At 41.7% G+C, this 25615-nt stretch overlaps 1 protein-coding gene across 1 annotated transcript; it reads left to right on the plus strand.

Moving 5' to 3' along the window:
- The first annotated feature begins 367 nt into the window (after window positions 1-367).
- LOC142214631 (CD48 antigen-like) lies at window positions 368-10214 on the plus strand. The gene is made up of 4 exons (XM_075283569.1): window positions 368-410; window positions 2637-2963; window positions 4240-4497; window positions 10072-10214. The coding sequence occupies exons 1-4, from the start codon at window positions 368-370 to the stop codon at window positions 10212-10214; spliced, it is 771 nt and encodes a 256-aa protein (XP_075139670.1).
- Window positions 10215-25615: the final 15401 nt, after the last annotated feature.

Genomic DNA, 25615 nt, shown 5'->3' on the forward strand with positions numbered 1-25615 from the left:
CTGAAAATTAGCATCTTCATCACACTCTAAACTGGACTGGTATATTTGGGTGGAAAGGTATCAAGCCTATGTCCAATGGTCAAGCAGAAGACAATCCAGAAGATAAACCATTGTGGAATTCCACCCTAACTGTTGCTGGATGGAAGACTACCACATCTGGATTTCGGACAGGTTCCTCTACAAAATCCTTGGGTAGGACCTGCAGATGTTGTGCCAAAGTCTCAGCTTGGTCACGTTATATATAACCCTTGAAACTAGATATTAGAAAGTGAAAAGTTCCCCTTTGGAGGATGTTTACTCTGCAGTATGAAATCCCTCGTCAGCTCTCAGGAAGATCAGAACAAACAGGGCAATGCAGCCAACGAGGATGAGCTGTCTCTGGTGGATCCTACTGGGAATTTACCTAAAATGTGAGTATTTTTCTATTGTGTTTTATTCTGATATTACTATATCTCTTAAAGACTTTGCCTTTAGATTGTCTGTGGACATTTGGCTTGGCAAATGGGATTCATTCGCTGTTTTAAGGATGAATTTAGAAATTTTTGAATTTATGATTTTTGAGATCAGTGAAATTCTAACTTGTCCTGGAGCCAATATTAATATTACAGAATAATTCTATTATATAATGACCTGACCATAACCTTCCCCATCATGCCTAATTTTTGTTCCATTCCAATTATTCAAATTAGAATTATTTTTTTTATTTCTCTGTTGATATAGTCACAGGTTTTTTTTTTGTAGGATGAGCTGTATTTTTCAATGACGCTATTTACCTTGTAATTTATTGTATTTAGAATGTTTTTTTAAAAAAATTATATATGGGAATATTTATGAAAAACCTATGAATTATTATAATATTTTTATATCTACTTACAGCAATGCCAAAAAAAGTTTTCCTATCTTGTACTGGTTTCAAGGAATAAACAAAAATTGTTTAAAAAAATGCTGTGCTGGTATATTCTGAGACCCATAACTTTTTTTTTTTTTAATCAAAGACCTGTGTTTTGCAGGGTGAGCCGTAGTTTATGTTGGTACCATTTTGAGATTTTTTTGTAAATTTTTTCTTAAATTTATTTTTGTAGTGTTACCATTTCCCCTTCCACCCCTTTCCATCTTCAGCCATACTATTATGCAAGATATTGGGTCTTTTTATGGCACCCGCTCACAAGAAAAGCAGACGCAATAACTCCTACGTCTCTGATATTACAGGCAATGGAGACCATGTGGTAGTGCCCACAAACAGATTCTTCCCTTTCTTTTTTGGGCCAATCCCCCCTCCAATCCCACTCCCGTACTGTCACCCACCACCCACTAATTTTCAATTTCTAAGATGGCTTCTTCACGCTGAGATTGTGGGTTCTGAACTATCTCCATGACAGTCAGGAACCTAGGGTTAGAGGGATATCGTCACTCCTTGGGGAGAGACCACCATATAGGTGTGTGGAGACTTATTAAGCCTTTAGCACTCCACTTTGCAAGGAACTATGCTAAGAATATGCAAATCTGTCTTCCATGATGTAATTAGGAAGTCAGGTGCCTCAGTGTTGCAAACCAATAGAGGGCGCTCACTGGAATGTGCAAGCCTGTCTTCCCTGATGTAATTAGGAAGACAGAATCTCAGTGATATAGCCCAATAAAGGCTGCTCCCTTTAACATCATGCTCGACCTTCCAAGAGGCCTTTGTTTTGCAATGATGCCGGGATTATTACCAGGTATAGTCTCTCAACCGAGAACGGCCGTTTCTATGTTATTGCATCTCGTCAGCCCGATGTACAGAAGACTAACCTGGTAGAGGTGAGAGGCTTAGACAGGGTTAGGGGGATATCGTCACTCCTTCAGGAACCTAAAAAGAGAATTTAAAAAATTTTAACAATATTTTTTTTTCAAAAGTCAAAAAAAAATAAAAATCAATCATTCCATTCACTCCCCTTACCTAGATCACAAATAAAAAAATATAATCAAAACTAAATAGGGCACCCCTTCATCAAAAAATGTCCAAACTATAAAAATATGGATCCCACCTTAACGATAATATTATTCAAACGTGCCAAATTGATGTTTTTTTTCCCGTTTCATTGCACCCAAAAAAAACTTTTTAATAATTGGGGAATTTTTTATAATTTTTTAAATAATTTTAACAACTTGATTAAACTTTCCTTTACTCTTGTTTTCAGTACCTGTAGGGGGCTTGAACATTTGTTCCCTTGATTCCTTGTACAACACACAATCATTTTTATGGCACTTATATTTGGAGCTGTGGAACACATTGGGGAAGGGTTGGAGAATTTCATACCAAAAATTTACGTGCAACTATTCACGGAAGACACCAATACAAGGAGGACAAAGTAGACCAATCCATGGCCCTTTGGATGACTTCATACCTAGGACCCAAGTAAAAGAAAAAAGTTGCAATCCATTACCTCGACAAGTCACTATTTTATGGTGCAGTCCCACAACCCAAAAATACCATCGAATTGGCTTCATTGCCTTCAAACCTGCACTGCAAAAATGGAACAATCCAAGGCTCTTAGTGCAAAGAATCCTTTCTATAGCCAAGCTATACATGGTGTAACCCATACTGTATACAGATAGATGATTATATATCACAGTTTAACCTGTTTTTATTGTATTCCCAGGTACGTTATGTGATGGATCCTGTGGACATAAGAGTCACGTTGTTGGCGCCGAGGGCAGTGATGTCATACTTCAGGTGGATCCACATGGAGTCGTGGGAGACATCACTTGGTTCACCTCTGGAAATCATTTTGCAACCTCAGAATCTGGAAAAGACCTAAAAATTCGGGATAATCGATATCAAGGAAAAGTGTACAGTATGGAGGATGGATCGTTACTCTTAAGAAACCTGTCCGAGAAAGATCAAGGGACCTATATAGCGAGTACCCTAAAAAGTACGTCAAGAAAAGAAGAGCTTTGTGCACTGATCTATGACCTCAGAGTATACGGTAAGAGAAGGACATTTACTGATCAGTCATAGGACTGTATACAATGGGTACATAAGTACTATACATCACCATAGTCACCACCATTGGTAACCAATACCTCATTATCAGGCACCGCTTGCTGTTCCTATCCTATGTCACTAGAGGGTGTTGTAATAGCATAGAATGGCAGCAATCTGTATATACCGTATTATTAAGGGGATATTGAAAATGCAACATTCTTTACTGCTGCCTAGGGTTGAGCCGATCTTGACTTTTCAGGATCGATTTTAAAATCCGATTTCCGATCATTTTTCATTCGAACCCGATCTCGATCCCAATTCCGATCCCAATGCAAGTCAATAGGATTTTTTTATTAATCGGAGATCGGATATTAAAAGCAATCCTATTCACTCTACAGCATGGAGTCTAACAATTGAACGCTATAATTGTTAGAATCCACGCTGTGTAGTGAATCACTAGGTAGCCAGAGGATTTTTTTAATCCTCTGGCTACTTAGTCCCCCCTGGTGTCCACTTACCTGCAGAGATGGCTGCTCCGGTGTCTGGTGTTCTTCTTTGCCTTGCTGCCACGCCACGCTGCTCTTCTCGCCTCGCTGCCCCCTGCCTCCCAGATTAGGAGAGTGTGGGCGGGTACTGGGAGGGGAGACGTCACATCTCCCCGCCCTGTGCCCGCCCACACTCTCCTAAGCCACAAGCCCCGCCTTCCTAGCTCTTTAAACACTAACCTGGGAGGCGGCGGCAGCGAGGCGAGAAGAGCAGCGTGGAACGGCAGCGAGGCAAAGAAGAAGGAGAACACCGGGCACCGGAGCAGCCATCTCTGGAGGTAAGTAGCTACTAGAGATGTTAGTTTAGTCTCCCATTAGAATGAATGGAGGCAGCCGGCGCGCAGGGGTTAAGTTAAGGCTGTGTGCCGGCTGCTTCCATTCATTCCTATGGAACCGCAGCGGAGCCTTCACACTGAGTATACACTCCGCTCAGAACGAGCGGTACATATACACAGTGTGCAGGCTAAGAAAAGCATTGTGGGAAATAGTACCGATCTCAATCCCACCTAAAAAGATCGTGTTCGGAATTCCGATCGCGATCGTGACATTTTCTCGATCGCCGATCGGAATCCGATCTTTTCTGAACACAATTGCTCAACCCTACTGCTGCCGACTGACATTGAGCTGTAAACTGGATTTTGTAGTAAAAAACAAACCATAATTTCATTACCTATAAAATCAGAGAAAGAACTTACATTCTAAATGTAGACTTTATTTTATGTTCCTGCACAGAAGTTATACAAGAGGAGAATATCCAGATTGACTATGAGGTTTCCAGGACTGAGACGTGTAATATAACCCTCAGCTGCACAGGACGGGGATCGGATGTGACCATTACCTGGGAAAGTTCAATTGGAAATGACATAAACGTGAGCAGTAGTGTTGTACAAGTACAAAGTCCTGATCCAAAAGCCATCTATACCTGTACAGTACGGAACCCCGTCACCAGCGCCTCCAAATCTGTCACCCCCTGGGAATACTGCAAGGAAGGTAGAGTCACACTTTACAGCTGTATACTGTACATTATTATATATGTATACAGTATAATACAACGATATATATTATAACACATTTCTCTCAGAAAATTATTGCAGCTACACCTGTTTTGTTATACACACGTTTATTTCCTTTGTTTGGAACGACACAAAAAATACAGAGAAAAAAGTCAAACTGGACATAATTTACCCCGAAACTGCAAAAATGGGCTGGACAAAATTGTTGACACCTTTTTTAAAATTGTGGGTAAATAACTTTTTTTTCAAGCATGTGATAATCATTCACACAGACCTGTGGCAAGTAACAGGTGTGGGCAATATAAAAATCAAAACAAAAAGAACCTGTATCTAGTGATGACACCGGGGTCATTCACATCTTAATGTAACCAAAACTTGTATGTGAACTAATTAAATGCGAAACTTTATTTCGGGTACGTAGACCTACGGTAAAATAGTTAAAAACGCTTGTGTCTTGTAGTTTTGTTAGCTAGTGGGGTGGGGAGGTGATATTAGCTCCTACATGTAGATTGTGGAGACGAGATCAGTACCTTCCCCTCCCAGCCTGTCTACACCCAGGCCTCCATTCCAAGGAGGATACAACTGACAGGTAGGTCAGCTTTTAGTTTGCCCCCATTACTCTCTTTTAATCTACCTGCTAAAAAAGCGCTGCCTAACAAATACTCGGCGGGGACCCATAAATTGGGACTTTATCTAGCAATGATAACACTATATCAGGCAGTCTAGTTTCCAGAGATTCCCCGGGGAATGCTATGGAGCGGGCAGTAATTCCTCATAGGGCTAGACTCTGTGTGGGAATATATTTGTGGTGACGAGGATTCCAGATACCAACACTCCATCACCTACTGATCCCTGCCACATGGCTACACCAGCCACTCATACAGATACAAACTATCTCCCCTGTGTCTACCTGCTCACTACTGCTGAACTAGCATTGCTAGAACCCAAGTATCGAATGCCTACTGCTCATGTATTAGCCCCTTCCCTACCCAATTTCACATATAAAATCAATGCCACCTCCGTGGGCGTGATATACCTTCTGACATGTGTCTGTGGGCAAAACCAACAGAGAACTTCGATGTAGAATCCTTGAGCGTGTTGGTGACATCAATCGTAGATCAGATACACCGGTCGCGAACCATGTTAATACTTACCATCAGGGCCAATAGGTTCCTTGTCCTGGAAAAAGTGGAACCATCACCGAGGGGTGGAAATTACGAAAAAATAAAACAAAATTTGGGATTTTCCGTTTAAACACCCTGAAACCACAGGGCTTGAATGAGGAACTATCATTTCAACCGTTCCTGATGTAGAAATGACGCAGACTGTAGAATTAATACAATAATGTGTCACCATTTATGTAACTGGTTCAATGCCCAGGTTTACCGAGGTCTCTAAATGCACTTCTCTAAGTCTATTAGATGATTTATCTCTGATCAGTTACGAACTTTAGCGCACTAGTGAAACTGATACACTCCATCCATTACAGCAGATACCCACAGAAGATACACACTAAACATACACCACAGGGTATACAGGTATAATCTCTCCAGTCTCTGCTCAGGAACCTTGTTTTATGAGTTTAAAGCAGACTGGACAGTATTATCAGTGGCGTAACTAGGAATGGCGGGGCCCCATGGCGAACTTTTGACATGGCCCCCACCCCAACCAACACCGAAGACCTCGACCGATCCACTCCTACGCATTTCCGCGCGTTCTATTATGTCCCATAGTGGCCCCTGCACACAGTATTATGCCCCATAGTGGCCCCTGCACACAGTATTATCCCCCATAGTGGCCCCTGCACACAGTATTATCCCCCATAGTGGCCCCTACACTCAGTATTATCCCCCATAGTGGCCCCTACACTCAGTATTATCCCCCATAGTGGCCCCTGAACACAGTATTATCCCCATAGCGGCCCTGCACACAGTATTATACCCCATAGTGGCCCCTGCACACAGTATTATCCCCATAGCGGCCCTGCACACAGTATTATACCCCATAGTGGTCCCTGCACACAGTATTATCCCCCATAGTGACCCCTGCACACAGTATTATCCCCCATAGTGGCCCCTGCACACAGTATTATACCCCATAGTGGCCCCTGCACACAGTATTATGCCCCATAGTGGTCCCTGCACACAGTATTATCCCCATAGCGGCCCTGCACACAGTATTATGTCCCTTAGTGGCCCCTGCACACAGTATTATGCCCCTTAGCGGCTCCTGCACACAGTATTATTCCCCATAGTGGCCCCTGCACACAGTATTATGTCCCTTAGTGGCCGCTGCACACAGTATTATCCACCATAGTGGCCCCTGCACACAGTATTATCCCCCATAGTGGCCCCTGCACACAGTATTATGTCCCATACTGGCCCCTGCATACAGTATTATCCCCCATAGTGGCCCCTGCACTCAGTATTATCCCCCATAGTGGCCCCTGAACACAGTATTATCCCCATAGCGGCCCTGCACACAGTATTATGTCCCTTAGTGGCCCCTGCACTCAGTATTATCCCCCATAGTGGCCCCTGCACACAGTATTATGCCCCATAGTGGCCCCTGCACACAGTATTATGCCCCATAGTGGCCCCTGCACACAGTATTATTCCCCATAGTGGCCCCTGCACACAGTATTATGTCCCTTAGTGGCCGCTGCACACAGTATTATCCCCCATAGTGGCCCCTGCACACAGTATTATCCCCCATAGTGGCCCCAGTACACAGTATTATCCCCCATAGTGGCCCCAGTACACAGTATTATGCCCCATAGTGGCCCCTGCACACAGTATTATGCCCCATAGTGGCCCCTGCACACAGTATTATTCCCCATAGTGGCCCCTGCACACAGTATTATGTCCCTTAGTGGCCGCTGCACACAGTATTATCCCCCATAGTGGCCCCTGCACACAGTATTATCCCCCATAGTGGCCCCTGCACTCAGTATTATCCCCCATAGTGGCCCCTGAACACAGTATTATCCCCATAGCGGCCCTGCACACAGTATTATGTCCCTTAGTGGCCCCTGCACTCAGTATTATCCCCCATAGTGGCCCCTGCACTCAGTATTATCCCCCATAGTGGCCCCTGCACACAGTATTATGCCCCATAGTGGCCCCTGCACACAGTATTATGCCCCATAGTGGCCCCTGCACACAGTATTATTCCCCATAGTGGCCCCTGCACACAGTATTATGTCCCTTAGTGGCCGCTGCACACAGTATTATGTCCCATAGTGGCCCCTGCACACAGTATTATCCCCCATAGTGGCCCCTGCACACAGTATTATGTCCCTTAGTGGCCGCTGCACACAGTATTATGTCCCATAGTGGCCCCTGCACACAGTATTATCCCCCATAGTGGCCCCTGCACACAGTATTATCCCCCATAGTGGCCCCAGTACACAGTATTATCCCCCATAGTGGCCCCAGTACACAGTATTATGCCCCATAGTGGCCCCTGCACACAGTCCTCTTGTAGTGCGGACATGCGCAGTCGGTTCTGCCCAGGCCTAATGCCTGGCAGAGTGAATTCAGAGCCGGAAGATGCCGCGGGGACGCTGCACGGAGAAGACTTCTCGGAGGATCCAGCCCGACCCTCACATGTGGACTTGGTAAGTATAATTTGATGGAACGTTACCTACCCCTGAAACGAGCATTTCCCCCCCATAGACTATAATAGGGTTCGATATTCGATTCGTGTAGTCGAATATTGAGGGGCTACTCGAAACGAATATCGAACCTCGGACATTTTACTGTTCGCTCATCTCTAGTTTTATTAACATATTAATATTAGTTTTATTAACTATTTTAACGTAGGGATACGTACCCGAAATAAAGTTTTGTATTTAATTAGTTCACATACGAGTTTTGGTTACAATATAAAAATCACACCCGAAACCAGATAAAAAGGAGAGAGGTTGGCTCAATCTTTGCATTGTGTCTGTGTGTGTCACACTAAGCATAAAGCCAAGAAAAAGGAGAAGAAGACATGAGAACCAAAATTGTGGAAAAAAATCAATAATATCAAGGTTACAAGTCCATCTCCAGAGATCTTCAGATTCCTTTGTCCAACGTGCGCAACATAATCAAGAAGTTGATTATGGAAGAGAAAAATTGCTGAAAGGTTGCAACGCAGGAAAGTCCGGATGGTGGAAAAGCCCCATCAAGTGCCAAAGACATTCAAGCTGTCCTGCTGGCTCAGTGTCAGTGCAATCTATCTGTCAGAAGACCTGGAAGATCCCCACTGCTGGCACCGAGACTGGACTGCCTAAAAGAAAAGAACTCCGGACCAAGAGTCATATATGGAGGAGGTTCAAAGACGTATTGGGGTTGTTTTGCTTCCATATAGGAAGTGATTGATTTTGGTTATTTTTTCCAAAGAACGCGCAACCAAATATTACATTGAGGGTGTCAGTAATTTTGTCTGCTCAGTTTCTTAATATTTTCATCAAATTATATCTTTTTTAGATTTTTTTTTCTCTGATTTTTTTGTTGTTCCAATTTAGGAAATAAAAGTGTAACAAAACACGAGTAATCGCAATAATTTACTGAGAGAAATAGCTCATTGTCTGGAAAGATTTCTGGGGCGCCAACAAATATGGCCGTGACTCTATGTATGTAGATAGAGAAATATCTCTAACATATACAGTATATTCATATACATACTCAATACCCACATGTACTGTATATATGCACACATCCAGTACATGTACAAAATATCACCCTACGGGGAGCGCTGTTGGGCGCCATCTCCTGATTGAGTTAGAAACTTGAGATTTTTGGGTGACTGTAGCTTTCATCTCCAACCTGCCTGATTTCTGAGCCCAAACGTTGAAGACCCCATGTAGTGAGGTACGGTAGCTTCACAAATTACATAAAGTTTCTGCCTCACAACTATTACTAGAGATGAGCGAACAGTAAAATGTTCGAGGTTCGATATTCTTTTCGAGTAGCCCCTCAATATTCGACTACTCAAATCGAATATCGAACCCTATTATAGTCTATGGGGGAAAATGCTCGTTTCAGGGGTAGGCAACGTTCGATCAAATTATACTTATCAAGTCCACGAGTGAGGGTCGGGCTGGATTCTCCAAGAATTCTTCTCCTTGCAGCGTCCCCGTGGCGTCTTCCGGCTCTGAATTCACTCTGCCAGGCATCGGGCCTGGGCAGAGCCGACTGCGCATGCCCGCACTACAAGCGATGCCTGGCAGAGTGAATGAAGAGCCGGAAGACGCCGCCGGGAAGCTGCACGGAGGAGACTTCTAAAGGTAGGAGAAGAACCAGCGTTGATTGGCTGACTGTATAGCATTCGGCCAATCAATGCTGGTTCTGCATCGAACTTTTACATTCGAACAGCGAGTGGTACTCGATCGAGTACGAGTATTTCGAATACCGTAGTATTCGATCGAACACCTACTCGATCGAGTACTACTCGCTCATCTCTAACTATTACCAATGGTCAACCCTGTGACACCTCTGGTGATGTCCATCTCAAGTTGCACCGATTTTGGGATTTTAAAATTATTTTTTTTGGCTTATTTTAGGTAAACAATGGAAACTAGAAGACTACACGGTCCTGAACATAATACGGCTCAAGCTGTCTGCCTGTGTATTGATCATCCTCTTCTTGATTTTTTGCCATCACATGATAACGGAGGTGATGGAGTCCTCAGAAGACAATTGGTGAAGATTCTCCAAGTGCCAAGTCTGGACTGAGAACAATAGAAGTAATGGGTTCTAGAGGTCACCCACTGAAAGTGGACTTCTTCCTGGAAAGAACATCTATGTATCTTTTGAGATGTTTTTACATTTCTGTCCATCTGTAAGATGCTCAGATAGACATGGACATCAGATGACAAGAGTTGGGCTTTTGTGTTGTATGACTGTAGTTTCACATGATACACCTGAAAACATCTCCGTCTCTAGATGTAAAGAAGAAAAATCAAAAATAATAAAATAAAAAAATGGAATAAATGGAAGCAGAAAAAGTTAAACTAACATAAAGATTGCAAAATTTTTAGCAGATATAGTCAATTTTTATGGTTGAGCCTAAGGCTCCGTTCCTACAGAGTAACGCGCCGCTCATTCTGACACGCAAACAAGTGTCAGAGTGAGCGCTGTAAACCAGAATCCCATTGACTTCAATCAATCAATCAAGATGGCACCCATTGAAGTCAATGGGATTCTGTTTTACAGCGCTCACTCTGACACGTGTTTACGTGTCAGAATGAGCGTCGCGTTACTCCGTGGGAACAGGGCCTAACTTTTGAAAAATAGGACCCAAAGTTGTCCAAAGTTAGAAAAAAAATTATCGAAATAATGGACCACCCTTATCAATAGACTATGTGTTGTATTGCATAGACCATTAAAAAATCTGAATTTTGGATATCCCGGAGCACCATTTTTACAAATGGGGCAGAGAAATCTCTGTTGATACCCAAGGCAGGAGTTTCTGAATACATCCCACCATTCTTGAGTAACCCTTGAGAAAGCTGGTGGTTGTCGCTCACGATAAGGCTAAGACTGACATTTTGTACTCCAGTCTTGATACTCCTTGCCCCATAAAGGGTTTGCACCCAATTTCTGAAGAACCATGTCATAAATCAGTCATGTCCTCCAGGGCCTGTGCACCTGAACAGAAATCTGCCCAAAAACTGGAGTCCATGATGATAAAGCTGATGGGACTGATGGCCCTGCCCTCATCGTACCCAGCCATGCGCCCACTGAAAGAAGCATTATGGGGTGTGCAAAAGTAAAAAAAAAAATGCAAGTGAGAATTTTTGCATGACGTGAGTGCCAGTGTTCTGGTGAACAGGTCTCTGGGAGTTATGATTTTTTTGTTTTGTTCTTTTTCTGGTTGACATTATACAGTATGTTGTGACCCAACATTGGTGTCATTTTCCCTTGGTGTTGCATTATACTACGCTACTGGATGCTGTGTGTTGGAGTCCTGGGTTCGAATCCAGCCAAAGACAACATCCATCTACAAGGAGTTTGTATGTTCTCCCCGTGTTGGTGGTTTTCCTCCGGGTACTCTGGGTTCCTCCAACCCTCTGAAGCCATCCTGATAGGGAATGTAGATTGTGAGCCCTATATGGGACAGTGACGGACAATGTTTGTAATATATCCGCGGAATATGATGGCGCTATATAAGAGAGATAAGTAATGTATAAGGTAGTTATCCTGGACTGTGGGATTGTCCTAATCTGTATTCTAACAATTTTATTTTTGTATATTATACTTCGGCCACCGGATTTTTTAAATTTGCTTGTTTTTAGATATTTTTAAGTATTTTTCGGTCAGATGAGATGTAAATGTAATACAGACGGATTCTTATACCTGTATATATACGTGTGGTTACGTCTGCCCTATATAGGGATATGGTTCCCACCGCCCGGTCCTGAAGTACTACATGTAGGGTTGAGCCGATCTTGAGATTTCAGGCTCGATTTTAAAATCCGATTTCCGATCATTTTCCAGCCGATCGTGAAATTTGCTCAATCGCCGATCGAGATCTGATCTTTCCCGATCATTCAACTCTAATGTTAGCTTTCCCTACAATGATTGGCCAGTCCCAAGCATTGTGGGAACTAACGTGAGAACTCAATCCCGCCTAAAAAGATCGGGACCAGAATTCAAAATGCGATCGTGAAATCCGATATTTTCTGATCCCGATTGCTCAACCCTAGAAGAAACCTAGTCAATGCTTCTCTTTGGGAAAAGTCACTTTTGTGGTTGAGCCGATCTTGAGATTTCAAACATCGATCGTTTTCCAGCCGATCCTGATCGCGAAATTTGCTCGATCGCCAATCGGGATCCGATCTTTCCCGATCGTTGAACCCTAACTACATGATATCTGTCAGATGGACTATCAGTCCCCAAATCGTCCCCATCACCAACTTTTTGTGCCACCTCTTTGACATCTTTTCATATATATAGAAGAATCCCACTGTTTTTTATGATTGCAATTCCGATTTATTTCAAATAACAGGAATTCGTTACAACAGATGGTATAGGTGTAAACGTTTTCGGCTCAAATAAAGCCTTCCTCAGACTCTATAAATGGAATACATAACATAGAACAAAATGAGCAGACAAACACCAAATGTGTACACAAGTAAATTACATTTGTGGAGAAATAGAGATGAGCGAACAGTGTTCTATCGAACACATGTTCGATCGGATATCAGGGTGTTCGCCATGTTCGAATCGAATCGAACACCACGTGGTAAAGTGCGCCAAAATTCGATTCCCCTCCCACCTTCCCTGGCGCCTTTTTTGCACCAATAACAGCGCAGGGGAGGTGGGACAGGAACTACGACACTGGGGGCATTGAAAAAAATTGGAAAAAGTCATTGGCTGCCGAAATCAGGTGACCTCCATTTTAGACGAATAGTGGATTTCAAATCCGGGTCATATGAGAATGTGAACTTTGTGACTATGAGACAGGGATAGCTGTACAGGCAGGGATAGCTAGGGATAACCTTTATTTAGGGGGGAATGTTATTAAAAATAACTTTTTGGGGCTCTATCGGGTGTGTAATTGTGATTTTTGTGAGATAAACTTTTTCCCATAGGGATGCATTGGCCAGCGCTGATTGGCCGAATTCCGTACTCTGGCCAATCAGTGCTGGCCAATGCATTCTATTAGCTTGATGAAGCAGAGTGTGCACAAGGGTTCAAGCGCACCCTCGGCTCTGATGTAGGAGAGCCGAGGGTGCACTTGAACCCTTGTGCACCCTCAGCTCTGCTACATCAGAGCCGAGGGTGCGCTTGAACCCTTGTGCACACTCTGCTTCATCAAGCTAATAGAATGCATTGGCCAGCGCTGATTGGCCAGAGTACGGAATTCGGCCAATCAGCGCTGGCTCTGCCGGAGGAGGCGGAGTCTAAGGTCGGACCTGAATGGAGACTGGTGTGGAGCGATCTTAGACTCCGCCTCCTCCAGCAGAGCCAGCGCTGATTGGCCGAATTCCGTACTCTGGCCAATCAGCACTGGCTAATGCATTGTATTGGCTTGATGAAGCAGTGCTGAATGTGTGTGCTTAGCACACACATTCAGCTCTACTTCATCGGGCTAATAGAATGCATTGGCCAATCAGCGCTGGCCAATGCATTCTATTAGCGTGAACTGAGTTTGCACAGGGGTTCTAGTGCACCCTCGGCTCTGCTACATCAGATTGCTACATCTGATGTAGCAGTGCCGAGTGTGCATCAGATGTGTAGTTGAGCAAAACTGACTCAGCACTGCTAAGTCTCTGCATTCGCATAGGAATGCATTGGCCAGCCTTCGGCCAATCAGCGCTGGCTCTGCCGGAGGAGGCGGAGTCTAAGGTCGGACCTGAATGGAGACTGGTGTGGAGCTATCTTAGACTCCGCCTCCTCCAGCAGAGCCAGCGCTGATTGGTCGAGTTCCGTACTCTGGCCAATCAGCACTGGCCAATGCATTTCTATGGGGAAAAGTTAGCTTGCGAAAATCGCAAACTGACAGGGATTTCCATGAAATAAAGTGACTTTTATGCCCCCAGACATGCTTCCCCTGCTGTCCCAGTGTCATTCCAGGGTGTTGGTATCATTTCCTGGGGTGTCATAGTGGACTTGGTGACCCTCCAGACACGAATTTGGGTTTCCCCCTTAACGAGTTTATGTTCCCCATAGACTATAATGGGGTTCGAAACCCATTCGAACACTCGAACAGTGAGCGGCTGTTCGAATCGAATTTCGAACCTCGAACATTTTAGTGTTCGCTCATCTCTATGGAGAAATAAAGTAATAAACTATATACAGAATGTACAAAAAGCAATGTCACATGAGTATAGTCCAGTACTCCAGGCCCATATAATGAACTCCTCGTATGTAGTGTACTGTAAAGGTTAGTGCCCTCAACATACATGAACAAATCATACAGAACCTTCTGGATCAGTACCATTAGAGATACCATCTCATAAATGCCCCTTCTGTACTGTGATCCCACCAACGGGTAAAAGGAATGCGTAGAAAAATGTTGTGTGAAAAATAGTGTAGTTGCCGCTTACTCGTTACTAAAGGTATTTAAAGGGCCAGCGTATGTATACTACTAAAATGCGTCTATTTAAAGGGCCAGCGTATGTATACTACTATAATACGTCTATTTAAAGGGCCAGCGTATGTACACTACTATAATGCATCTATTTAAAGGGCCAGCGTATGTATACTTCTATAATGCGTCTATTTAAAGGGCCAGCGTATGTACACTACTATAATGCGTCTATTTAAAGGGCCAGCGTATGTACACTACTATAATGTGTCTATTTAAAGGGCCAGCGTATGTACACTACTATAATGGGTCTATTTAAAGGGCCAGCGTATGTATTCTACTATAATGCGTCTATTTAAAGGGCCAGCGTATGTATACTAATATAATGTGTCTATTTAAAGGGCCAGCGTATGTATACTACTATAATGTGTCTATTTAAAGGGCCAGTGTATGTACGCTAATATAATGCGTCTATTTAAAGGGCCAGCGTATGTACACTACTATAATGCGTCTATTTAAAGGGCCAGTGTATGTACACTACTATAATACGTCTATTTAAAGGGCCAGCGTATGTATTCTACTATAATGCGTCTATTTAAAGGGCCAGTGTATGTACGCTAATATAATACGTCTATTTAAATGGCCAGCGTATGAATACTACTATAATACGTCTATTTAAAGGGCCAGCGTATGTGTACTACTATAATACGTCTATTTAAAGGGCCAGCGTATGTGTACTACTATAATACGTCTATTTAAAGGGCCAGCGTATGTATTCTACTATAATGCGTCTATTTAAAGGGCCAGCGTATGTATACTAATATAATGCGTCTATTTAAAGGGCCAGCGTATGTATACTACTATAATGCGTCTATTTAAAGGGCCAGTGTATGTACGCTAATATAATGCGTCTATTTAATGGGCCAGCGTATGAATACTACTATAATGCGTCTATTTAAAGGGCCAGCATATGTATACTACTATAATGCGTCTATTTAAAGGGCCAGCGTATGTATACTACTATAATGCGTCTATTTAAAGGGCCAGCGTATGTATACTACTATAATGCGTCTATTTAAAGGGCCAGCGTATGTATACTAATATAATGCGTCTATTTAAAGGGCCAGCGTATGTACAATAATATAATGCGTCTATTTAAAGGGCCAGCGTATGTACACTACTATAATGCGTCTATTTAAAGGGCCAGCGTATGTACACTACTATAATGCGTCTATTTAAAGGGCCAGCGTATGTATACTTCTATAATGCATCTATTTAAAGGGCCAGCGTATGTATACTTCTATAATGCATCTATTTAAAGGGCCAGCGTATGTACACTACTATAATGCATCTATTTAAAGGGCCAGCGTATGTATACTACTATAATGCGTCTATTTAAAGGGCCAGCGTATGTACACTACTATAATGCGTCTATTTAAAGGGCCAGTGTATGTACGCTAATATAATACGTCTATTTAAAGGGCCAGCGTATGAATACTACTATAATACGTCTATTTAAAGGGCCAGCGTATGTGTACTACTATAATACGTCTATATAAAGGGCCAGCGTATGTATTCTACTATAATGCGTCTATTTAAAGGGCCAGCGTATGTATACTAATATAATGCGTCTATTTAAAGGGCCAGCGTATGTATACTACTATAATGCGTCTATTTAAAGGGCCAGTGTATGTACGCTAATATAATGCGTCTATTTAATGGGCCAGCGTATGAATACTACTATAATGCGTCTATTTAAAGGGCCAGCGTATGTATACTACTATAATGCGTCTATTTAAAGGGCCAGCGTATGTACACTACTATAATGCGTCTATTTAAAGGGCCAGCCCGTATGTACACTACTATAATGCGTCTATTTAAAGGGCCAGCGTATGTATACTACTATAATGCGTCTATTTAAAGGGCCAGCGTATGTGTACTACTATAATGCGTCTATTTAAAGGGCCAGCGTATATATACTACTATAATGCGTCTATTTAAAGGGCCAGCGTATGTATACTACTAAAATGCGTCTATTTAAAGGGCCAGCGTATGTACACTACTATAATGCATCTATTTAAAGGGCCAGCGTATGTACACTACTATAATGCGTCTATTTAAAGGGCCAGCGTATGTACACTACTATAATGCGTCTATTTAAAGGGCCAGTGTATGTACGCTAATATAATGCGTCTATTTAAAGGGCCAGCGTATGTACACTACTATAATGCGTCTATTTAAAGGGCCAGCGTATGTATACTACTATAATGCATCTATTTAAAGGGCCAGCGTATGTATACTTCTATAATGCGTCTATTTAAAGGGCCAGCGTATGTACACTACTATAATGCGTCTATTTAAAGGGCCAGCGTATGTACACTACTATAATGCGTCTATTTAAAGGGCCAGCGTATGTGTACTACTATAATGCGTCTATTTAAAGGGCCAGCGTATGTGTACTACTATAATGCGTCTATTTAAAGGGCCAGCGTATGTACACTACTATAATGCGTCTATTTAAAGGGCCAGTGTATGTACGCTAATATAATGCGTCTATTTAAAGGGCCAGTGTATGTACACTACTATAATGCGTCTATTTAAAGGGCCAGCGTATGTACACTACTATAATGCGTCTATTTAAAGGGCCAGCGTATGTATACTTCTATAACGCATCTATTTAAAGGGCCAGCGTATGTACACTACTATAATGCATCTATTTAAAGGGCCAGCGTATGTATACTACTATAATGCGTCTATTTAAAGGGCCAGCGTATGTACACTACTATAATGCGTCTATTTAAAGGGCCAGTGTATGTACGCTAATATAATACGTCTATTTAAAGGGCCAGCGTATGAATACTACTATAATACGTCTATTTAAAGGGCCAGCGTATGTGTACTACTATAATACGTCTATTTAAAGGGCCAGCGTATGTATTCTACTATAATGCGTCTATTTAAAGGGCCAGCGTATGTATACTTCTATAATGCGTCTATTTAAAGGGCCAGCGTATGTGTACTACTATAATGCATCTATTTAAAGGGCCAGCGTATGTATACTACTATAATGCGTCTATTTAAAGGGCCAGCGTATGTACACTACTATAATGCGTCTATTTAAAGGGCCAGTGTATGTACGCTAATATAATACGTCTATTTAAAGGGCCAGCGTATGAATACTACTATAATACGTCTATTTAAAGGGCCAGCGTATGTGTACTACTATAATACGTCTATTTAAAGGGCCAGCGTATGTATTCTACTATAATGCGTCTATTTAAAGGGCCAGCGTATGTATACTTCTATAATGCGTCTATTTAAAGGGCCAGCGTATGTGTACTTCTATAATGTGTCTATTTAAAGGGCCAGCATATGTATACTACTATAATGCATCTATTTAAAGGGCCAGCGTATGTATACTACTATAATGCGTCTATTTAAAGGGCCAGCGTATGTACACTACTATAATGCGTCTATTTAAAGGGCCAGTGTATGTACGCTAATATAATACGTCTATTTAAAGGGCCAGCGTATGAATACTACTATAATACGTCTATTTAAAGGGCCAGCGTATGTGTACTACTATAATACGTCTATTTAAAGGGCCAGCGTATGTATTCTACTATAATGCGTCTATTTAAAGGGCCAGCGTATGTATACTAATATAATGCGTCTATTTAAAGGGCCAGCGTATGTACACTACTATAATGCGTCTATTTAAAGGGCCAGTGTATGTACGCTAATATAATGCGTCTATTTAATGGGCCAGCGTATGAATACTACTATAATGCGTCTATTTAAAGGGCCAGCGTATGTATACTACTATAATGCGTCTATTTAAAGGGCCAGCGTATGTACACTACTATAATGCGTCTATTTAAAGGGCCAGCCCGTATGTACACTACTATAATGCGTCTATTTAAAGGGCCAGCGTATGTGTACTACTATAATGCGTCTATTTAAAGGGCCAGCGTATGTATACTACTATAATGCGTCTATTTAAAGGGCCAGCGTATGTGTACTACTATAATGCGTCTATTTAAAGGGCCAGCGTATGTGTACTACTATAATGCGTCTATTTAAAGGGCCAGCGTATATATACTACTATAATGCGTCTATTTAAAGGGCCAGCGTATGTATACTACTATAATGCGTCTATTTAAAGGGCCAGCGTATGTGTACTACTATAATGCGTCTATTTAAAGGGCCAGCGTATATATACTACTATAATGCGTCTATTTAAAGGGCCAGCGTATGTATACTACTAAAATGCGTCTATTTAAAGGGCCAGCGTATGTACACTACTATAATGCATCTATTTAAAGGGCCAGCGTATGTACACTACTATAATGCGTCTATTTAAAGGGCCAGCGTATGTACACTACTATAATGCGTCTATTTAAAGGGCCAGTGTATGTATACTACTATAATGCGTCTATTTAAAGGGCCAGCGTATGTATACAACTATAATGCGTCTATTTAAAGGGCCAGCGTATGTATACTAATATATTGCATCTATTTAAAGGGCCAGCGTATGTATACTACTATAATGCGTCTATTTAAAGGGCCAGCGTATGTACACTAATATAATGCGTCTATTTCAAGGGCCAGCGTATGTATACTACTATAATGCGAATATTTAAAGGGCCAGCGTATGTATTCTACTATAATGCATCTATTTAAAGGGCCAGCGTATGTACACTACTATAATGCGTCTATTTAAAGGGCCAGCGTATGTACACTACTATAATGCGTCTATTTAAAGGGCCAGCGTATGTATACTACTATAATGCGTCTATTTAAAGGGCCAGCGTATGTATTCTACTATAATGCGTCTATTTAAAGGGCCAGTGTATGTGTACTACTATAATACGTCTATTTAAAGGGCCAGCGTATGTATTCTACTATAATGCGTCTATTTAAAGGGCCAGCGTATGTACACTAATATAATGCGTCTATTTAAAGGGCCAGCGTATGTATACTACTATAATGCGTCTATTTAAAGGGCCAGCGTATGTATACTACTATAATGCATCTATTTAAAGGGCCAGCGTATGTATACTACTATAATGCGTCTATTTAAAGGGCCAGCGTATGTACACTACTATAATGCGTCTATTTAAAGGGCCAGTGTATGTACGCTAATATAATACGTCTATTTAAAGGGCCAGCGTATGAATACTACTATAATACGTCTATTTAAAGGGCCAGCGTATGTGTACTACTATAATACGTCTATTTAAAGGGCCAGCGTATGTATACTACTATAATGCGTCTATTTAAAGGGCCAGCGTATGTATACTACTATAATGCGTCTTTTTAAAGGGCCAGCGTATGTACACTAAGAAATGCGACTATTTAAAGGGCCAGCGTATGTACACTTCTATAATGTGTCTATTTAAAGGGCCAGCGTATGTACACTACTATAATGCGTCTATTTAAAGGGCCAGCGTATGTATACTAATATAATGCGTCTATTTAAAGGGCCAGCGTATGTGTACTAATATAATGCGTCTATTTAAAGGGCCAGCGTATGTACACTAATATAATGCGTCTATTTAAAGGGCCAGCGTATGTATTCTACTATAATGCGTCTATTTAAAGGGCCAGCGTAAGTACACTAATACAATGCGTCTATTTAAAGGGCCAGCGTAAGTACACTAATACAATGCGTCTATTTAAAGGGCCAGCGTATGTATACTACTATAATGCGTCTATTTAAAGGGCCAGCGTATGTATACTTCTATAATGCGTCTATTTAAAGGGCCAGCGTATGTATATTACTATAATGCGTCTATTTAAAGGGCCAGCGTATGTACACTAATATAATGCGTCTATTTAAAGGGCCAGTGTATGTATTCTACTATAATGCATCTATTTAAAGGGCCAGCGTATGTATTCTAATATAATGCGTCTATTTAAAGGGCCAGTGTATGTACGCTAATATAATGCGTCTATTTAATGGGCCAGCGTATGAATACTACTATAATGCGTCTATTTAAAGGGCCAGCGTATGTACACTACTATAATGCGTCTATTTAAAGGGCCAGCGTATGTATACTACTATAATGCGTCTTTTTAAAGGGCCAGCGTATGTGTACTACTATAATGCGTCTATTTAAAGGGCCAGCGTATATATACTACTATAATGCGTTTATTTAAAGGGCCAGCGTATGTATACTAATATAATGCGTCTATTTAAAGGGCCAGCGTATGTATACTAATATAATGCGTCTATTTAAAGGGCCAGCGTATGTGTACTACTATAATGCGTCTATTTAAAGGGCCAGCGTATGTGTACTACTATAATGCGAATATTTAAAGGGCCAGCGTATGTATTCTACTATAATGCGTCTATTTAAAGGGCCAGCGTATGTATACTACTATAATGCGTCTATTTAAAGGGCCAGCGTATGTACACTACTATAATGCGTCTATTTAAAGGGCCAGCGTATGTATACTAATATTATGCGTCTATTTAAAGGGCCAGCGTATGTATACTAATATTATGCGTCTATTTAAAGGGCCAGCGTATGTATACTACTATAATGCATCTATTTAAAGGGCCAGCGTATGTATACTACTATAATTCGTCTGTAGAATTTCATAAGCAGTACTCAAGTCCAGGAAGACAAGAGTTGTATTACAAGGATAAGTAAATTGGCTAAAGTTGAAAAAAAGAAAAAGAAAAAAAGGAAAAAAATGAGTAGCGAAAGACAGATAACCACCTTGTGCGTATAAGTGTCATGTATTACACAGTGGGTGTGATACACGTCCCATTAGTGATCAAGGATATGAATCCATTCAGTATCCCGGTGTTCGGGTCCAGTGTAGAGGCATTATGGACGGTTCTGAAAAGAGAAAGTCAAAGTTAATTATCACGGAAGTATCAGTCAAATAAAAGCAGATACAGTGATACCTCGGTTCTCGAACATAATTCGTTCCGGGAGGTCGGTCGAGAACCAAATTGTTCGAGAACCGAAACAAAAAAACCCATAGGAAATAATGGAAACTGGATTAATTCGTTCCAAGCCCCAGAAAATGCCTATTTACTGGCCTAATTTGTATATAATATGTAGAAAAACATGAGTCTCAACAAGAAATAAGAAATAAAAGTGTATTTATTAAAACAAAAAAAAATAAAATGTATTGTACAGTACAGTAAATTGTGTTTCATTTACTGTACCTGTACCAACCTTTATGGCAGGAGGGAATGAAAGTGGAGGGAGGAGGGAAGGGGGATGGTTATTGTTCTGATGGGAAGTCCTCTTCAATAAAAACAGAGGGTAACTGCTCTTTGGGTGTTTCTGTTCTCTGTCTCTTTTGCTGAGGAGAATCAGAATCTTGCTCTGCAGTTGCTTGTCTGATTTCTTTACGGAAGAATTTGTCAATGGTTTGCTGTTTTTTTCTCCTTTGCAAAATTTTGCGGAAAGTGGACATAACATTGTCATTAAAAATGTTAACTGCTCTATTTGCTACCACTTTATCAGGGTGATGTTGTTCAACAAAATTGGCGATTTCTGCCCATTTAGCACACATTTCATGAATAAGGCCACTAGAAATATCCTCCACTCTCTCCTCTTCTTCAGAAGAAATTTCTTCAACCATATCCTTCTGCTGCTGTTGTTGTAGGTGCATCAGTTCCTCGGTGGTTAACTCAGCAGCGTGACCTTCCACAAGTTCGTTGATGTCATCTTGTTGAATGTCAAGGCCCATGGTCTTTCCTATGGCCACAACATCATCAACCACAGCAACATCTTCATCAACGACAGGAGCTGACTCAGGTTCTAAAGCCTCACTGTCCCTTTCGGGCCAAAGTTTTCGCCATGCAGCATACAATGTGCGATGAGTGACATTACTCCAAGCAGTGTCAATCAAGTTTACACAATTCAAGATGTTGAAGTGTTCTTTCCAAAATTCCCTCAGAGTTAACTGTGTGTCATTTGTCACTTCAAAGCACTTCTGGAAGAGGGCCTTTGTGTACAATTTCTTAAAATTGGATATGACCTGTTGGTCCATGGGTTGCAGAATAGGGGTTGTATTGGGGGGTAAGAATTTTACTTTTATGAAGCTATAGTCATCAACTAGATCTTCTTCTAAAGCTGGGGGGTGAGCAGGAGCATTGTCCATCACTAATAGACATTTTAATGGCAAATTTTTTCCTGTCAGGTATTCCTTCACTCGAGGTGCAAAAACTTCACGCACCCACTCTGTAAAGAATTGTCGGGTAACCCAAGCTTTGGCGTTAGACCGCCACATCACAGCCAATTTACTCTTCATGACATTGTGCCTTTTGAATGGCCGGGGATTGTCAGAATGATAGACAAGCAAGGGTTTTACCTTGCAATCACCACTTGCATTTGCACAAAACAAAAGAGTAAGCCTATCTTTCATAGGCTTGTGCCCTGGTAGTGCTTTTTCCTCTTTGGTTATGTAGGTGTTGGCTGGCATTTTTTTCCAGAATAATCCGGTCTCATCGCAGTTGAAGACCTGCTCAGGAACAAACCCTTCTGCCTTGACATAGTCACTAAATTCTTTTATGAAGCTATTAGCAGCCTGCTGGTTTGCACTAGCTGCCTCCCCATGCCTAGTGACGCGATGTATGCCACTTCTATGTCTGAAATTCTCAAACCAACCTCTGCTGGCTTTAAACGTGAAAGCACCTTCACCACTTGTACCAGGTGTTTCTGTGTTCAGGTCACTAAATATTTGGAGTGCTTTCTCACAAATAACGACCTCATTGATGCTGTCACCTGCTAACTCTTTTTCTTTAATGAAAATAAGGAGCAGCTTCTCCATTTCCTCCATTATCTGAGGCCTTTGCTTAGTTAACAGTGTAACACCTTTGGCAACACTGGCAGCCTTTATAACAGCTTTATTCTTAAGGAAGGTAGAGATGGTTGATTTTGGCATGCCATACTCTGCAGACAGATCCGACACACGTGTGCCCTGTTCATATTTGCCAATGATTTCCTTCTTGAGTTCAATCGTTGTTCTCACAGCTTTCCGCTTACCTTTGTCTGCATTACCACTTCTGGCTTTCTTTGGACCCATGTCTAAGGGTTAAATTCAGTGTACAGTACAGTACAGTAATTTGCAGTACAGTGCAGTACTCTCTCTCTCTCACTGACTCACAATGATGACGCAGGCAAGGCGCTGGGCCGAATGAACGCCATTCGGCTCAACTCGGCTAATCTCGGACGTTCGGCTGTTCGAGTTCCAAATATTTGTTCGGATTCCAAGACAAAATTTTCTCGAATTTCCTGTTCGAATACCGATTTGGTCGAAAGTCAAGGCGTTCGAGAACTGAGGTATCACTGTAATTGGTACTCCCGATTCATACCCATTGGTTCCATGGTCTGCAGCCTATACGCCTCCCTTTTTTTTAGGAGGCGCACCCTGTCACCTCCCCTTCTAGGGAGCTCCACCTGTTCCAAGACCTGGAATCAGAGCTGGGCTACTGTATGCTTAATGGCAATAAAATGGGATGGGACTGGTAGATGGGTGAGGTTGCACCTGATGTTAGATTTATGCTGGCGAATGCGGTCCCGCACACACGCTGGGTGGTTTCCCCAACATATGCGAGACCACATTTCATGTGACAAATTCTATAAATTTTTTAATAAAATTCTTGCCTTTAATGTGAATCAAAAGAAATTTTTTTCTTTATGGTAACACTTCTGTCACTTCCCGTGTCTCTGACATATCGAGAGGTTGTCCACAGACCATGACTACGTGGAAATGATTTCTTCTCCTGTCTCACACTCAGCTTTGAGAACATGAACTTCTGACTTCTGACCTTTCTTTTAACCCCTTCCCGACATGCGCCTTAATAGTACGGCGTATGTCGGGTCTGCTTTAAGCAGTAGACAACCGGCTCTAATGCCTCCGATCGGTCCCCAGACCGATCGGAGGCATTAACCTTTCCGGCGCCGCGGTCAAAGCATGCTCCAGGGCCGACGTCCCGTTGCCATGACAGCCGGGAGCCTTGTACAGGCTCCCAGGCTTGTCTGCAAAGCCTCTCTTTTGCAGGCTGGTCTATGCAGCCTGCAAAAGAATGGATGCTTTTTTGCAATGCATTGCAATGCATTAGCATTGTAATGCATTGCATTAGTGATCAGACCCCCTGGGGTTCAACACCCCTAGGGGGTCTAATAAATGCAAAAAAAATAAATAAAAAAAAAGTAAAAAAAAATATAAAAAAATATAAAAAGTATTAAAAGTCACCCCCCTTTCCCTAGAACACATATAAAAGTAGTTAAAAACTGTGAAACATATACATGTTAGGTATCCCCGCGTCCGAAATCGCCCGCTCTACAAATCTATAAAAATATTTCTCCTGTTCGGTAAACGCCGTAGCAGGAAAAATAGTCGAAAGTGCCAAACCGCCGTTTTTTCACTGTTTTGATTCTGATAAAAATTTGAATAAAAAGTGATCAAAGCAATAACATTTCCCGAAAATGGTAGAACTAAAAAGTACACCCGGCCCCGCAAAAAAAGACGCCCTATGCATCCCCGTACACTGACGTATAAAAAAGTTACGCCGTCGGAATATGGCGACTTTTAGAAAAAAAAATTTTTAACACAGTTTTGGAATTTTTTTTAGGGATCAAAATGTAAATAAAACCATATAAATTTGGTATCCCTGGAACCATACCAAAACACAGAATATAAGGGACATGTCATTTTGGCTGCACAGTGAACGCCGTAAAACCAAAGCCCGTAAGAAAGTTGCAGAAATGCATTTTTTCTTCAAATCCACCCCATTCTGAATTTTTTCCTGCTTCCCAGTACATTATATAGAATAAATAATGATGGCATCATGAAGAAAAATTTGTGCCGCAAAAATTAAGACCTCATATGGCTCTGGGAGCAGAGAAATAAAAAAGTTATGGGGTTTAGAAGGAGGGGAGTCAAAAACGAAAAACGAAAATCAAAAAATGCCATCGGCGGGAAGGGGTTAACCAATAATAAACAAACAAAGTAGAATAAATGATTCTTCTCCAATATTCATAGATATACATGTAATGGTATAATCCCTAATAATCTCACAGAAACTAATGTCACCACAT

This window comes from Leptodactylus fuscus, chromosome 7 (assembly GCF_031893055.1).
Source record: "Leptodactylus fuscus isolate aLepFus1 chromosome 7, aLepFus1.hap2, whole genome shotgun sequence".
NCBI classification, from domain to species: Eukaryota; Metazoa; Chordata; class Amphibia; order Anura; family Leptodactylidae; genus Leptodactylus; species Leptodactylus fuscus.

Coding starts and splice junctions, on each gene's coding strand:
- LOC142214631 (XM_075283569.1), top strand. CDS start 368: ATGAGCTGTCTCTGGTGGATCCTACTGGGAATTTACCTAAAAT. Junction 411..2,636: donor ACTGGGAATTTACCTAAAAT/GTGAGTATTTTT, acceptor TTGTATTCCCAG/GTACGTTATGTGATGGATCC. Junction 2,964..4,239: donor CTATGACCTCAGAGTATACG/GTAAGAGAAGGA, acceptor GTTCCTGCACAG/AAGTTATACAAGAGGAGAAT.